Source organism: Pseudopipra pipra, chromosome 28, assembly GCF_036250125.1.
Source record: "Pseudopipra pipra isolate bDixPip1 chromosome 28, bDixPip1.hap1, whole genome shotgun sequence".
Lineage (NCBI taxonomy): Eukaryota > Metazoa > Chordata > Aves > Passeriformes > Pipridae > Pseudopipra > Pseudopipra pipra.
Window position 1 is genome coordinate 2,975,459 of NC_087576.1, and position 16,649 is coordinate 2,992,107.

General features: G+C 50.7%; 1 protein-coding gene across 3 annotated transcripts in view; it reads left to right on the forward strand.

Annotated features, from left to right (window-relative positions):
- Nucleotides 1–16,649, forward strand: part of DPYSL2 (dihydropyrimidinase like 2) — a 59,747-nt gene that overhangs the window by 34,827 nt on the left and 8,271 nt on the right. For all 3 annotated transcript variants that reach the window (XM_064638085.1, XM_064638086.1, XM_064638087.1), the window contains 9 exons: nucleotides 381–545; nucleotides 1,388–1,449; nucleotides 2,557–2,637; nucleotides 3,804–3,872; nucleotides 8,285–8,405; nucleotides 11,479–11,635; nucleotides 11,770–11,911; nucleotides 12,082–12,252; nucleotides 15,391–15,570. In XM_064638085.1, the coding sequence (XP_064494155.1) occupies nucleotides 381–545; nucleotides 1,388–1,449; nucleotides 2,557–2,637; nucleotides 3,804–3,872; nucleotides 8,285–8,405; nucleotides 11,479–11,635; nucleotides 11,770–11,911; nucleotides 12,082–12,252; nucleotides 15,391–15,570 (1,148 nt within the window). The remainder of the gene's footprint in view (nucleotides 1–380; nucleotides 546–1,387; nucleotides 1,450–2,556; nucleotides 2,638–3,803; nucleotides 3,873–8,284; nucleotides 8,406–11,478; nucleotides 11,636–11,769; nucleotides 11,912–12,081; nucleotides 12,253–15,390; nucleotides 15,571–16,649) is intronic.

The following is a 16,649-nucleotide window of genomic DNA, read 5'->3' on the forward strand; positions in this document are numbered from 1 at the left end:
TGATTCAAACTGCTCTAAGTTTCATGACAGCAACACGAGACAGTTGTTTGCAGCTCTTTCTGGTCCAGTTCCAAGTCCCAAGTTGGGATTTTCCTTCCAGGCCTCCCATGTCCCTGGAAGATGCTCCTGGTGGGGTTGTGCAGCACCAGTTGCACTAAAGGGGCTGTAGTAACAACTCTCCCCTTCAGCTGCTGCTCCAGAATTTTCCTGGCTGCATCTCCTGCTTCAGAAACCAGTTAGAAATCTCAAACTCAAACGTTTTAAGGGGAAGGGGGTGGATGTCTTGTTTTCATGCCAACCTCTGCACAGCATGAGCGTCTTAGGTACCCAGGGAAGCTTCTGTGCCAGCCATTTACCAGTGCTTTGGTTGTCTTTCCCAGTTGACCACGTGGTTCCCGAGCCAGGGACCAGTTTGCTGACAGCATTTGACCAGTGGAGAGAATGGGCAGACAGCAAATCCTGCTGTGACTACTCCCTGCACGTGGATATCACTGAGTGGCATAAAGGTGTCCAGGAGGAGATGGAAGCTCTGGTTAAAGATCATGGTAAGTTCAGGGAAGCCTTTCCCCTCCTTGTTTTATTTTTCATGTGAAGGATTTTACTCTTTTACCCTGAGAAAGGGGTTTCAGGCTCATTCTGGCTCCTTGTGAAGGTCTGGTATTGCAAGGCAGGGATTGATTTTCCAGGGGTGATTCTGTGTCCAGTGCAGGCCCTTGGAGCTCATTAGTGCAGGGAGCTGATAATTGCAGCCTTTTAAACTGTTATAAACAAGGGAAGTTCAGGCCCAGAAGGAACAATCCAGCTCTGGCTGCTAAAAGTGAGAAGCAGAGTAAAATGACCTCAGAGGTTCTCCCCCTCTTTAATTTCCTCGGCGTTTCATCCGTGGGCTGGAGGAATTTTCCATCCTGTTTGTAGTTTGAAAACCCAGCACTTCACGTCCTAGTGAGTGCTCTCCACATGTGCTGGGTCACAGTTTTTACTGGTTCTGAAGGCAGGAGGGGTAAAGTTGACTCAGGAGCACTGCCTTTGTCTGGGGCAGCACAAACACATCACCCCCAGCTTTCCCACTGCCCTCCTGGAGGGAGGGATCAGCCAGGCCCAGTCTCTGCTTTTGTGTGTGATGTATTTGGGTTGTATTTTTCCTCCTGCAGTGCTGAATCCACAGGAATATTCTCATTTCTGAGGTTTAGTTGTCCCCATGGCTGGGACATGGGCTCACCCTGGTGTTACCACATCCCCCCTGGCTGGGTGCTGTGACCTGGCTGCACGCACGTCTGTGCACATTTCCCAGCAGATTAAAGTCATTTATTTGTCTCACTGCTGCTTGCTGGGGGGCTGCTGGAGGGGCTGTGTTTTTTAGCATTACCTGTGCTCTCTCTTCTCCCAGGTGTGAACTCCTTCTTGGTGTACATGGCTTTCAAAGATCGCTTCCAGCTCAGTGACTCTCAGGTAGGAAGGCTTGGTCTTCAATGCTTCTGTCACTGCAAGCACATAAAAGTGTTTAAATTCAATATACTTGGACCTGACATTCTCTTCTGGCTCCAGTCTTTATGTGTGTAACAGAACCTGAGGTTTGCAACAGGACCCAGAGCTCTGGTTGGAAGATTATATTTTTAATTAAAAATGAAAGCCAAGCAGCAACGAACCCTGAAAGGCTTGGCTGGGGAAAGCAACAGCAAACCCCTCATTTTGAGAAGTCTGAGGTTTTATTCCAGCTCCCTTGGGGTGGAAGCAGTGGCAGTTTTATGAATTGCTGCTTTATGCCTCTGCACAGAGCAGGACAGTGAGACCTCTGGGTTAATTAATCTGTTTATAAGCTGAAACTGAGCCGGGTCCTGAGATGCTTCCTGCTGTTGGAATTGCTGGGACCTTAAAAAGGAATTCCCCTCCTGTTTGCTGGTCCTGTGGGCACATTTGGGCACATCTGGACTGCTGAGAGGGGCAGTTGATATTCCTAAAGCTGTGGGAGGAGAGGAATGCCCGGGAGTTGTTTGGAGCAGTGTAGGAGGTGCTGGAGTGTCACAGTTATCTCTGATGACTCTGGAAACATTTTAATGAGGGCCCATTGACGGCGCCAGTGGTGGGTTACTCGACCTCAGCCCTCTCCAAGTGGTTGCTGGAGTGGGAAATCACACTGCTCCTACCTCCAGACATTGGATTTTCATGGAGTAACTGCACCCAGCACTCAAATGTAAGGGGTGTTCTTCATGCCAGGCCCCAGGAAATGAAGGCACGAAACAGCTACAACTCTGGGAGTTCTTTAAAATCACCTCAGCTGTGGGCTTTTGCTGTTGTTATTTCTTCCTCCAGCGTGGTAAATATTCCAAACCCACTGAACAACCCTTCTCTGCCACATCAGTAACATCCAACTGTACAAATTAGGGAATGAAGTGACAGGCAGGAAAACGGGTCGTGTCCGGCAAACCGCGTCTTCCATTCCTTAATGCTCCCCCTTCTCTCCAAATCTGCAAGCCCCTGTTTGCTGGAGCAGTCTGGGGCCCAGCCTTTCCTGTGGGAGTGTTCCCACTGGAATAACGTGTGTTCCCTGTCTCCCAGATCTACGAGGTCCTGAGTGTGATCCGGGATATTGGCGCGACAGCCCAAGTGCACGCCGAGAACGGTGACATCATTGCCGAGGTATGGCCTGTTTGTTCTGGGCATTATTCCCTCCCAAATGCTGGGAGGGCTTGAAATTCCCCTTCCTTCTTTGCAAAAGGAGTCACCTCGAGTGGTAAAAGCGTGGCAGAGCTGTGGCAGGGCTGGGGGCAGAGCTGGACAGCACATTTTATACATTTTGTACCCCTTGCCACTGAGAAAGGAGGGTTTTGTGGCAGCTTTTGGTTCATGGTGATGTGGGACATCTCTGCCTTTTTCACTAAAAGTGAAAAACTGGGAGTGACTCTCACTGTGTGCAGTAAATAAGAGGAGTGGGAAGGGATAAAGCTTCACACAGTACCTGGGGTGCTGATTTTTGGCGTCTGTTCAGCCTTTGAACAGCAGCAAAGAAGAAATGTTAATAATGTATTTGGATTTAACCTGATCTGCAGCTCATTTTATACACTGTGTTTCAGGCATGCAGAGGATTTCTGTGTTGTCTGTGTAGAAAAGAGCCCACCTGAGTCTTTAAGCCTCTTGCTTTTGGTTTGTGGTGATGTGGGACATCTCTGCCTTTTTTCCTAAAAGTGAAAAACTGGGTGTGACTGTCACTGTGTGCAATAAATAAAAAGCTCTGCAGTAAATAAGAGGAGTGGGAAGGGATAAAGCTTCACACAGTACCTGGGGTGCTGATGTTTGGGGTCTGTTCATCCTCCAAACAGCAGCAAAGAAATGTCAATAATTATTTGGATTTAACCTGATCTGCAGCTCATTTTATACACTGTGTTTCAGGCATGGAGAGGATTTCTGTGTTGTCTGACTAGCAAAGAGCCCACCTGAGTCTCTGAGCTCAGTTGTCTGCAGTTGCAGGATGATTTTTTCCTGAGAGATCATTTTGCCACCTCTCAGAGAAGGTTTTATAGACACAAATGAGAGCTGAAAGTCGAGGGGCTGTGAACCCAGTGCAAAGCAAATCCAGATAAAAGGTTTCCTTGACCTCCTGTGAACAAATCAGCAAGGGCTTTGGGAGCTCTGGTTCTTGTCAGCAAGGGAAGTTGGACAGGACTCTGTTTGCTGATGTGATTCTCACCCAGCACAGATGCTGAGGAGCTCACTTGTACCCCTTCCCAACAGCTGGGTGTGCTGCAAGAAAAATTGCTGCTGCCTTAAATCTCTTTCCTGCTCTTTTCTTTCCCTCTCTGCTTTAGGAGCAGCAAAGGATCCTGGAACTGGGAATCACAGGCCCTGAAGGGCACGTGCTGAGCAGACCTGAAGAGGTGAGGACTTCCCTGCCTTTGCATTTTCCCCCCCAGTTTATAACATCTTCACACTGCCATCAAGTGCTTCCTGCTGGGATGGATGTGGCTGGAAACAGGATTTCATCCTGACTGTGAACCTTGTTGCTGCAAGGGGTGAGGGAAGAGGCTGAGATTAACCTGGAAGAAGCTCCTCCCTTTCTGTTAATTATTGGAGATAATCTCTAAAGGCTCTGCTCACACATCAGGTGCCTAAAACGAGGTGAGATGTGTTTGAGCCACAGAGCCCACCATAAACACTGAGAGTGGAGGCAGCTGGTGGGACTGGGCACATTCCAGGCTGGAATCCTGCTCTAGGAGCTGTAGGGAATGTCCAACCTGAAGCACAGGTTTACCTGAAGCACCAGTTCCTCGGTTCAGCTGCTGCTCAGGAACACTTTAAAATGGAATCCCTGCAGAATGCCACGTTCTGATTGATGATGTGGGTTTTTAGGGAGCTAAACCCTGAAGTTTTTCTAATTTCCCCTCACTTCCAGTCGAGTTTTGAGTGATTAAAGACTCCTGAATTTGGGGTTATGTTGGCAAGATTCTGCCACTGACTTTTCTAGATCCAATCTCTTGGGTTTCTCTCTTGGTCCTTATTTTATCAGACTTGCAGTGAATCAGCAGGATTTTTTAATGAATGCCCAAATCCTGACATTGTCTTGGGCACTTGCATCGCTTCCATTCCTGTAATATTTGTTATTTTGATGACATTTTCACCAAAGGTGGATTTTTTTTTTTTACACCAAGGGATTAAATGCTTTGCTGAAGGCACAGAAAGGGAAGATAATGCTCAAGTCTCAGCCCACTGCTTTAATAGACTAAACCTTCATATTTCCCCATTGATTTCTCTAGGGGGGAGCACCCTAATCCCTCTAAGTCTTTGAAATAAATCTCAAGGGTAAGAAAGAGCCTTGAAACTTTGCCTTTGAGGCTTGGTTCCCATTGCATTCTTCCTTCCCAGTGGTTCAGTGGCTCTGGGCTGGACACCTCACCGTGGCATTCCTGGGTTGTGGAGCCCATCTGTTCTGTACAAGCAGTTCTTTTTGTTCCTCCAAGTTCCTGGGGCTTTGCTGCCTGCCAGATGTGGCAGCTGGGAGCTGGGGGGGTGAGATCATCCAGCCACACGTGCCCCTCATGCTCCTGCTCTCCTTCCTCCCCTCTCTTCAGACAAGCAGCATCCAGAGGCGTTTCAGTGGGAATATAAATCATTTTTTTGGGGGGAAAATGCTCGACTTGGACAGCAAATGAATCCTCACAGAATTTGTGTGGGATCTTTTGCTTCCTGAATTTGTGAGTGAACACTTGCACTGAGCTTTCCAGTCACCCATCCCTGCATTTTTATTTTTTTTTTTTTTTTTTAAATTTAATGTGTTTTTTGGCTTGCACCAGGAGAGTGGGAGCAGATGCTGATATGACACTTGGGGCTCATCTGTGGAGCACCCCTAAAGTTGTGCTGGCTCCAAAGGAAGGCTGCTCCTGCCTTCAATAATCTGGATATCAAGCTAGCCAAGCCGTGTCTGGCTGCTTCAAAGCTCATCCTTTGTGGAGCAGGAGCTGTAAAGTGGGAGCTGTGTGTTCCCCTGGCTGGTTGATGTGGGCAGAGCTGTGCTCTCCCCCAGCACAGCTGAAAGCTGCCCCAGGACACGTGGCTGCCCCAGATGAGGAGCAGTAAAGCCTCTCCCTGCTGTCCCTCAGTGCAGCTGAGCTCAGCTGTGCTCTGCCCAGAGCTGGGAAGCATTTGATCCAAAATTCTCCTCCTTGGAAGTCAGAGGAAGCAGGGCAGGAAACGATGTCATCTGGTTCCCTCCCTCCAAGGTGGGAGTGACTCTGGGCTTTTGAAAACATCCAACTCCCTCCAGGCTGGCTGGTGATAGAGCCCAGATTCCAAGGGTGGCAGCACATCCCTAATTCCTGTTGACTTCACAGGAGTGGATGTTTGCTGTGTCCCTCTGGGGTGCTGTTGACACCAGAATTGGCTTGTCATGCTGCCCCTCAGGGGATGTAAAGCCCATCCTGAGCACTCAGTGATGATTGTCATCTGGCTGAAGAGCTGCTTAACTCAGACTCCATCTGCACCAAGCTAGCAGGAGTCGTTGAGCAAGTCTGAAATATTTGTGATTAAATCAAAACTCCCACTCATTTCAGCAGGAATTACAGCCAGAGTGAGGCATCCAGGCTCTGGCCATGTGTGTTTGTGTCTTGGAGCGTGCACATCTGCATTCCCAGCCTGGCAGGAGTCCCTGAGTTAAGGCTTAGGTGTCCCTGCTGACTCAGGTTTAGCTCACCTCACTCCCCTGGGTTGAGCCAAGGTGAACAAGGTTCAGCACCTTGTTCCAGCCACCAAGCAGAGCCTGAATTAAAACCCCACCATCCCAAGTCAGCCTCACCCATCACTTTCTGGAGAACTCTCCCCCTCACAGCTCAGTTCACTCTCTGATGACTTCTCCATCATTTTTTTGTTTTTATTTTAGCCACAAAAACGCTGGAAGCACAAGCAGGCCAAGTGCTCCAGGAAATGTCTGTCTTTTTCTTTTTTTTCTTTTTCTTTTTTTTTTTTTCCCCCCAATCCAAGAGAACTGCTGTGCTAGGGCTTCTGCTGCATCCTGGTAATTGCAAACATTCCCCTTTGGACTAGTCCTTGGGTTATTGTTATGTGCCTGTCACCATAGCATCTGGGCACAAGGCAGGAATTCAGCAGCCTTGTTCTCTTCTGTGCACAGAGTATTCTCCTGCTGCTTTGCACTTTGGTCAAAAATCTGAGGGGAGTGTTGTTTTATCCCACTGCTTTACATGGGGGGGGAAAACTGAGGCACCAGAGTAGAAATGTGACTTCCAGGAGCTGCTTTAATGGGCAGTTTGGTAACAGATGCCAGAGCCTGGAAGCCCTGGCCTGGCTGAGTCCCCTCCTTGTCTCTCAGAAGGGACAACTGTGCTTTTCTTGGCTCTGCTTTCAGCCCCTGAGTGCTCCTGGCTGCGACACCCTGAGTCAAACCTCCTGGAACAAACGCCCTCCCTCACAGCCTTTTCCATTTGCCTGGGGCAGCTGGGCCTGAAAATATCCCCTTGTGTGTCCCCCCCTGCCCAGGGGGGTCAGTCAGAGGCTGGCTGGGGACAGGCTGGGGCTGGGTAACCCTTGGGGCACCAGAGCCCACCACGATGGCTCTGGGGGGGCTGCTCTGCTTTTAAAAGCTCCCAGCTGTTGTGCTGGTGGGGTTTTTTGAGCAGTCCAGCTGCAGACAGGGTGAGTGGTGGCTTTGTCAGGGTGAGCAGAGCTGTGCTGGGCGCTTGGCCATCAGTGTGGTCCATGCACAGCCCCCTGAGCTGGGGGTTCTTTTCCAGGGGATTCTTTCCCTCCAAGCACAGTCACACAGTCATGGAATGGTTTGGGATGGAAGGGACCTTAAAGCTCACCCAGTGCCACCCCCTTCAGTGGGCAGGGACACCTTCCACTGTCCCAGGTTGCTCCAAACCCTGTCCAAGCTGGCCTTGGACACTGCCAGGGATGGGGAGTCCACAACCACTCTGGGCAGCCTGTTCTGATTCTGGGATTGATGAGGAGGGTTTGTGGTGCTTGGGCTGCAATAAGTCACTGCAGAGCAGATTTTCACAAGTGCTGGGCGTGTTCCAGCCCCTCCAGAGTCCATGGGAGGTGCTGGGAGCCTCTTGCACTTGGGAGTCAGGTGGTGGATTGCTCTGGGTTTGTTTACTCCGTTGTTTGCTTGGAAAATGTCTGTGGGATTGCAGGCTCTGCTCTCCATGGCACTGTGAGCATCACCCTGCTGTTAAATCCCTCCTCTGGATCCTTTGATTAGGGGGTGTGACCCATAAAAACCTGCAGGGGGATGCTGATCATCCCGAGGCTGCAGTTCCAACGTGCCCCTCAGTTCTGCTGAGGTCGATCCCTGTGCCCATGGAAAAGGAAAAGGAGCTGATTTATGGGGTGGTTCACACTCTGTCAGATCCCAAGCCAGAGATTGCAGTGGAAGGTACAATTTAGGAGGCTTGTTTGCAAACGTGGCTCACCAGGGTGTGTGGTGCAGCATCTCCCTCCTGGGGGGGCTGGGCCATGAGTAGCTCTGTTGAGTCAACATTTAGTTGCTTATTTTTGTCTGGGTTAAAGAAGGGGCTTAATCACTGTGACCCAGAGCAACTGCAGTGTTGGTTTAGCTCAGACTCTGCCTGCTGGCAGAGAAACTCTGGAGCAGCCTGGGAGAAAAGGTGCTGATGAGAGGGGACTGCAGCTTGATGTCCTTTAGTTGCCGTGGTTACACTATAAATTGGAATTTGCAGAGCTGGAGAGGTGGGAAGTGCCTCATCTTGGCCCTGCACGCTCTGCTGTGACCCTCTGAGGGTGCCTGGGCTGCCCCTAACCTGCCTTTGTTCCTCAGGTGGAGGCAGAGGCTGTGAACAGGGCAATCACCATCGCCAACCAGACCAACTGCCCCCTCTACATCACCAAGGTGATGAGCAAAAGCGCCGCTGATGTCATTGCTCAGGCCAGGAAAAAGGGTGAGTTGTTTCCCTCTGAGCTCATGCACTTCAGCTCCCTGCCAGCATCAGCTCCAGCCCCACAGGAAAGGTTTCTTTTTCCAGTGTTATCATCCAGGCTCTGTTTTAAAAGGTCCCAAGCAACTGCTTCTGTCTCATCTCCCACAGCCGAGTGCTCAGTGGTCCTGTCAGAGCCAGGAGCTGTTTCTTCTGTTCATCCTGAGCCTCTCTGTTCACACTCACCCTCCCACACTGAGCTGCCTTGTTATCCAGAGTCATTCCATGCTGTCTCCATTTACTGACTCCCCTTGCAGACTGCAACTTCCAGCTGCTGTGCTTTTTCCTTGGTGCTTTCTGCTGATCTTCCCGGGGTCAGAAGTGATTCCAGGAGCCCTGACAGGGGTGTTGACTCACTAGCCCTGTTGGATTTAGTTGGAGTAGCCAAAGTCCCTGACTCCAGCTGCCTACTGTGCTTGTGGAATAGATCCTGCTCGTGTGCTGGAGCTCTCAGCCTGACATCCAGGCAGGAATTGGGATCAGGGGGCTGGCTCAGGCTGGGAAGTGCAATCCCCTCTGATAACTCTGCAACATTCAGAGCTGCAGTGGGTGCTGCTGCCTTGTGTCTCTCCTCTCTGGGTGAGGTTTGGGAGGGAGCTGAGCTGCTCTGAGTGGTGCAGGAGCCCTGTCCCTGCTGCCCTGCCCTCGAGGAGGGAGGATTCCCCCCAGTGAGTGCCTGTCTCCTGCTTTATCCTGTGACTAAACCCTTCATTTCTATTTAAAGCAGCTCTGGGTGGGTGAGTAAGCAGGAGGGATGATTTGCCCCCCTCTTTCCTCCCAAGGCTTGGATTTGATTTTATGCACTCCAAATAAGCCTGGATGGATACACAAATGACATCACTTTCCATCTGGGTGTTTGGTGTGAGAAGAGCTGGTTTCCTACTGCAGCAAAGAGATTTGTGTCTGTGCATTGGCTCAGGAGGATTTTGGTCCCGTGATCCCTGTGAAGTGAGTTCTGGGGAGGAGGACTGGTTCCCAAGGCATCTCTTTCTGTTTGTGGGGTGGAAGCAGCTCGAGCTCTTTGGGATAAACCTTCCTCTCCCAGCTCCCTTGGTGGGGATGGTGCTGAAGGAGGATGTGTTGACACAGCAAAGTGGCTGAATGTTGGATCACCCCAGAAAACAACTGCTGTCGTTGTGCAGCTGAATCTTGTGAGCCAGGGGAGCATCCCTTCCCTTTTCCAGATAAAACACTGGAGGCACAGGCACCATGGAGGGGGAGCATCACAAAAAAACACCTTCTTGGTGCTGACCCTTGACCAGCTACCAGTAGAGTGGGGCATTGGGATGAGGTCACAGAAGCCATAAAACACAACCTGGCTCAGCTGGATGTTGTCCTGCCTGTGGAAGGTTCTGGGATTCTCCCAGATGAATGACCCACAGGACTCACTTCACTCAGACTCCTGAGCTAGAACACAAAGTTCTCCTTCAAATTGTGTTTTCTCCTTATAAGGAGAAATTGGGGTATAGATGGTGCACCATTCTCTGTTCCTTTATTTAAATAATTCAATTTAAATGCTGTGCAGTAGCCCAGGAGGGCCACACACACAAGCCTTGCCCTCCCAGGCAACAGAGGAAACATAACTGAAGACTGTCCAAGGCGAAAACAAGCCAGAATTGATTTGCTGAATGGAAAAGAACGAATGTTATTTAAAGCCAGATGTTCCCAGTGGCATTTGTATGGAGGAGATTCCCTGCAGACTCTGTTGCTGGCAGATCTGGGAGCTCAAAACATCACTCCCTGCAGAACAATCCCCCCAATGTCCTGGCCCACAACAGGCCTGCCGTTAATAGCCAGCGTGTGTTTTGCTTTATTCTGATTTCAGAACCCTATTTGTGGCCAGTGATGTCAGAAAAGCCTCTTCCTCTGCTGCTGGAAACCCTCTGACAAAGGCTGTTCCTGCACCTCCTGTGTCAGTGGGGCCCTGGCAGCAGCATGAAGCCAGTTCATCATTTTGCCTCAGCTGATGGACTCTTTCCCAGCTAGTTCAAGACCTCACAGACATAACAGTAGCTCTGGCAGTGCATTGTAATAAATATATGTATATTTTCACTCTGCATGGAGAGGTGTGAGACCCCAATTCTGGGCTTGCCTTTGCCCAACTTCTCTGCCTGAAGGATTGGGTTGGTGTCTGCCCTGCCCACATCTCCTGCAGGCAGCTCCAGGCACGTGGAGAGCTCAGCAGCAGGTGGGTGGGCACAGGACGGATTTGGGGAGGGTTGCATTTGGTGAGCAGATCCCTGGGGCTGCCAGCTCGTGCTGCTTTTGAAGTTGCAGCATCTTGCATGTGCTTGGCGTGCAGATGGTGCATTCCAAAGGGTCCTGGCCTCGAGGGCTCTTCCTTCATGTGGTTCCCAAACCATCAGTGAGCAGGAAGGATGCGCTGGTGGGGAGGGCACTGGGCAGGGTCACAAGATCCAGTTTCATTTCCTAGTTGGGCCACAGGTTTACTGTGAGGGAATCACTCGGTTCCCTGAGCTGAATTTGTGAACCAGGAACACCAATATTTCCCCTCTGCACACAGGAAACTTTCCTGAGAGGAGTTTTCTATGCACAGACCCTGCTCCAAGAAACCCAGCCTTGTTAGAAGGTCTTCTGTACATAGGAATTTATAAAAGTGTTGCAGGCTTATTTTTTTCATTCTTTTTCTTCCACATCTCTTCTAGATCAGACTGGATCTCCTCACGCCCTTACAGTTCCCCTCAGCCTCTTTCATAACGTTCTTGGTCCAGGATAAACAAATAAATGAATATAAACAGTAAAATGAATCTTTCCACTAACCCTTTCAAGCCAAATTAATCAGTGCCAATCTTAGCAGTTGTGTAAAGGTTTGTGCACATTTTGCTGCTCCAGGCTCTGATCAGGAGCAGTATCTTTATTATTATCTTTATGATTACTTCCAACCCTGCAGCTTGTGGTGGTGGCACAGCCTGCCCACCTTGTCCTCCCTCAGGAGGATGCTTTTTGCTTGGATCCAGGCTGGAGATGCCCCTTCCTTGGTGCTCACAGTGGGTTTGTGTGTGTCCCTGTCCTGTAGGCACTGTGGTGTATGGAGAGCCCATCACAGCCAGCTTGGGGACTGATGGATCCCATTACTGGAGCAAGAACTGGGCAAAGGCAGCAGCTTTTGTTACATCCCCACCACTGAGTCCTGACCCAACCACTCCTGATTTTCTCAACTCACTACTGTCCTGGTGAGTAGAGCTCTCTGTGTTCATCCAGCTGGGAGACAAGAGGGTGAGAAAATAGCTGTTGTTACCAACAAGCAAAAAGCTGTTTTACCTTTAGGAGTAAACCTGTGACAATAAAATGTCTTTATCCTTTCCAGTGGAGACCTCCAAGTGACTGGCAGTGCCCACTGCACCTTCAACACTGCTCAGAAAGCTGTTGGGAAGGACAACTTCACCCTGATCCCCGAGGGAACCAATGGGACTGAAGAGAGGATGTCCATCATCTGGGATAAGGCCGTGGTATGTCACCCATGTCACCCATGTCAGGGGTCCAGAGGTGGCAGAGCTGCAGGAGGTTGTTGTGATCTCCCCCAGACGCTCCTTACGGTCCTTCTGCTGAGTTTTTCCCCCCTTTTTTTTGGAGTGGTCCTCACCTTGCTCATGCAGTGGCTCCTCTGCTCTTTCCCCAGGTGACTGGGAAGATGGATGAGAACCAGTTTGTGGCTGTGACCAGCACAAATGCAGCCAAAATCTTCAACCTGTACCCGCGGAAGGGCCGCATCGCCGTGGGCTCCGACGCCGACCTGGTCATCTGGGACCCCGACAGTGTCAAGACAATCTCTGCCAAGACCCACAACATAGTAAGGACACCTCCTGCACTGTCCTGCTGCTCCTTTCCTCCCCTCTTCTTCAGTGCCAGGCTGTGCTGCCAAAAACTAGAGCTTGTGACAGCTCAGGGCTTGTTCTCTCCGTGCCCCGAACCCTCTGCTCTCACACTCAGTGGCTCAGTTGTGTGGAGCAGAGTGAGCCCAAATGTGAAATCACATGAATACCCAGAGATTCCCCTGGAGCAAAGGGCTTGTCTGCTCTTTCTGAGTGTTGGATGCTTGGATCTGAGCACACAGAAAGCTCTTTAAATCTTCTAAGATGTCAAAAGGCCTCTTAGGACAGTGTGTTGTTTGTGACCTCCAGGCTCTCTAGCAGTGGGAAAGGGAGTTTTTTCCTTTCCTAAAAAAAAACAAAAACCTTTTCTAGTTGGGGTCAGTGAAGCTTTGTCAGCTCATGGACAACCTTTGCTGGAGATCTGACCCAGACCCAGTGTCTGAGTGGGTTCACAGCATGTCCTGATGTGTGGAGTCATGGCTTCACAAGTTGGCACAGGGAGGTCCAAGGCAGCACCCAAACTAACCAGACCTTCCCCTTGGTTCTTCTGCAGCTTTGTGGTGGCACTTAGAGGCACAATTTGCTGTGTCCACACCTCATACCTGGCCCCTGGAGTGCAAAAGCTGTCCCAGGCTGTGGGAATCCACAGAGCATTCCCAGTGCAAAGGGCTGGTTGGAGTCTCCCCGTGACATTGGAGCCCTGGCTCAGAGAAAGCAGCCACTGTTTGCATTTGTTGACAACTTGTTTCCCTGCTGGCCATGAACCTATGGAATGTTTCCCTGGAAAAAACCTCCTTGTTCTTTTTTCCCCGTGAATGCTTTCATTCACTCTGGAGCTAAAGGAGCAACATTTTCTTCCACACTTTGGGTCCCTGGGCACATTCACAAAGAAACTTTTTTTTGTTTTTTTTTTTTTTTTTTAAAGGTTTGGTTCACTTCCCTGTGACTGAACTCGGTGTCAGAATTGGTCACAGATGGCCTGGCTTCATCCTGCCTCTGCTTAGGCTTCTGACAGGAATTCCAGGGGTCTGGTCACTTCAGACACCTCAGAGGTGCTTCCAGACTCCTTCCAGTCTGGAGAGGAATGACTTAGAGAGGAGGGAGCCCAGGCAGTCACTGCTTTTAGGTGCCAAATTTAGTGCTCTGAGCCTGGTTTTGTGCTTAGGAATGGCTTGGAGAGTAGCTGGGTGGGTGGAGTTTTTGAAAATCATTGCTCTTTAAAGGCTGTTGTCTTTGGGGAATGACCTGAGCTGTTCACATCTCCCAGCACAGAACTCAGAGACTTTCTCTCCTGTGGATGTGCCCCTCTGCAGTCAGGATTCACTCTGTGATTTAGACACAGATCTGGGTGAGGCTGAAGGAGAACCAGCTCCATTCAGAAATACCTCTGTCTGCAGCCCCCCCAAAGCTCTGACAGCACGTGAGAGATCAGCTGTGGCCAAAGGCTGCAGCCTTAAACTGGGCCAACACCAGGGAGGGGGAAGGGCCTTGTTTCCAAGAGCTTGAAGGGCTGTCTGAGGAATCACAGCTTTTTCTTTTTTTTGCAAATCCATCTCTGACCTCTGGCCCTGGTACTGTACCTGGCATCACCCCTGAAGGGTCTGGAGAGGTTTAGGTTGGACATCAGGAGGAATTTCATCACAGAAGGGGTGTTCAAACTTTGGAAGGGGCTGCCCAGGGAGGTGGTGGAGTCCCCACCCCTGGAGGTGTCCAAGGAATGGCACTCAGTGCTCTGGGCTGGGGGACAAGGTGGGGATCAGGCACAGGTTGGACTCAATGGGCTGGCAGATCTTTTCCAACCTAGATAATTCTGTGATTCTGTAGTTTTTGGTATCTCATGCTGCACAAATGCCTTGTGTTAGAAGAGAAAGTGATACAAGTGATGCCTTTGGAGTCCAGGAGTCCTGGGTTGGTCAGATCTGGAACAAAAGGCCCTTTGAGAGCAGGCACGGGGTTCTGTGGCACAGGGAGCCCCAGTCATTATGTGGCCTTGGATGATTGTTACTTTTTTAAATGTTCAAGCAAGTTACAGATATTTCCCAAGATTTCACACTGCTCTTGCCACTCTCTGGCAAGGAAACCTTGGGAGCTAGAGAGGGAGATGGTGTTGTTCTTGGAACCAGCCTGATCCATAAGCTCCTGACCAAGCCTCCTCCTTTGCCACCACAAGTTTTTTCAGGCTGGACCCGGTTCAGGGGCGGTTTAACCGCTGTCCTGGCTCGTTGTACAGCTGCAGTCAAGCCTGTCCACACTTATAACACACTTCAAGGGCAAACTCCATCATTAACTCAGTAAAAAAGTCCTGGATTTGACTCAGATGGTCACTAGAGTAGCAGTCCCCACAGGACATGGTTGCATCTCCTTCCAGGAGGCTCCACGGGTGTGACATTGGCAGTGATTCCTTTAAAACTTCCCTTTTTTCCTTGGTGTGGTGTTTCCAATCCTGTTAATTGAGGATGAGCAATCCCATTAGAGTAAAACAAGATTGCCCTGGCCCCTGAGCCATCGACCAAAACTTGGGTTTGAAATACAGATTTTCAGAATGATCACTATTTTTAATATGCAGCTTAAGTGAAGCTTTATTGGGCTCCTAAATCCCCTGCAGTTCACAGGAGAGAGGTGGCTAAATGCATTTAAACAGAGAGGTTTTTCCTCTTGCCCTGTGGCTGTCATGTGGTTTTTCGTGGGATATTGGGATGCAATTCTTCCCTGGGAGGGTGAGGAGGGGCTGGGATGGAATTCCCAGAGAAGCTGTGGCTGCCCCATCCCTGGAAGTGTCCAAGGGCAGGTTGGAGCAACCAGGTCTAGCAGAAGGTGTCCCTGCCCATGAGATGATCTTTAAGGTCCCTTCTAACCCAAACCATTCTGAGGTTCTTTATGAATCTTGTTCCAAAGGAAATTTTGCCTTAATAAATCCTTACTAATTTCAGGCTGATTAAGACCAGCCTGTGTGGCATCCTTGTAAATCCCAGCATGCACAGCTCAGGTCAGAGCTGTGTTGAGTTTGCTTCCACCTGCCCTTAGAAGTGAGGCAGCTGGTGTGAGCAGTGACTGCTGCTGCCAGCCCAGCTCTGCTGGGGGATGTTTGCCTGACCTGCTGTCCCCGTGTGTTGCAGTCCCTGGAGTACAACATCTTCGAGGGCATGGAGTGCCGTGGCTCTCCCCTGGTGGTCATCAGCCAGGGCAAGATCGTGCTGGAGGACGGCAACCTGCACGTCACCGAGGGCTCGGGGCGGTACATCCCCAGGAAACCCTTCCCAGACTTCGTGTACAAGCGCATCAAAGCCCGGAGCAGGGTGAGTGAGGGCTGGGAGGGCAGGGCTGGAGCAGGGGGAGTGAGGGCTGGGAGGGCAGGGATGGAGCAGGGGGAGTGAGGGCTGGGAGGGCAGGGATATGGAGCAGGGGGAGTGAGGGCTGGGAGGGCAGGGATGGAGCAGGGGGAGTGAGGGCTGGGAGGGCAGGGCTGGGCTCTGGAGCAGGAGGAGTGAGGGCTGGGAGTGCAGGGCTGGGCTCTGGAGCAGGGGAGTGCAGGGCTGGGAGGGCAGGGATGGAGCAGGGGGAGTGAGGGCTGGGCTCTGGAGCAGGGGGAGTGCAGGGCTGGGCTCTGGAGCAGGGGAGTGCAGGGCTGGGCTCTGGAGCAAGGGAGTGCAGGGCTGGGTTCTGGAGCAGGGGGAGTGCAGGGCTGGGTTCTGGAGCAGGAGGAGTGCAGGGCTGGGCTCTGGAGCAGGGGGAGTGAGGGCTGGGAGTGCAGGGATGGAGCAGGGGGAGTGAGGGCTGGGCTGGGAGTGCAGGGCTGGGTTCTGGAGCAGGGGGAGTGCAGGGCTGGGCTCTGGAGCAGGGGGAGTGAGGGCTGAGAGTGCAGGGCTGGGTTCTGGAGCAGAGGGAGTGAGGGCTGGGCTGGGAGTGCAGGGCTGGGCTCTGGAGCAGGGGGAGTGCAGGGCTGAGAGTGCAGGGCTGGGTTCCAGAGCAGGGGCAGTGCAGGGCTGGGAGTGCAGGGCTGGGCTCTGGAGCAGGGGGAGTGCAGGGCTGGGCTGTGCCAGGGGGTGGAAAACAGCTGCTGTCCCCTGGCTCTGGCCACGCTCCTGCAACAGAGAATGTTCCCTGGAGAGGAGCCACATCTGGCTCTTTGCTCTTTCGCTTTTGCTATTCACTTGAGTCACTGCAGGAACATGCTTTGGGTTGAGCTTGCATTTGCTACAAGTTGTATTTCTAATAATATTTTTATTTCTAATAATAGTTTAATTTTTAATAATATTTTTATTTTAATATTTTTATTCTAATAATATTTTTATTTTTAATAGTATTTTTATTTTAATAATACTTTTATTTTAATAATATTTTTATTTTAACAATATTTTAATTTTAACAATATTTT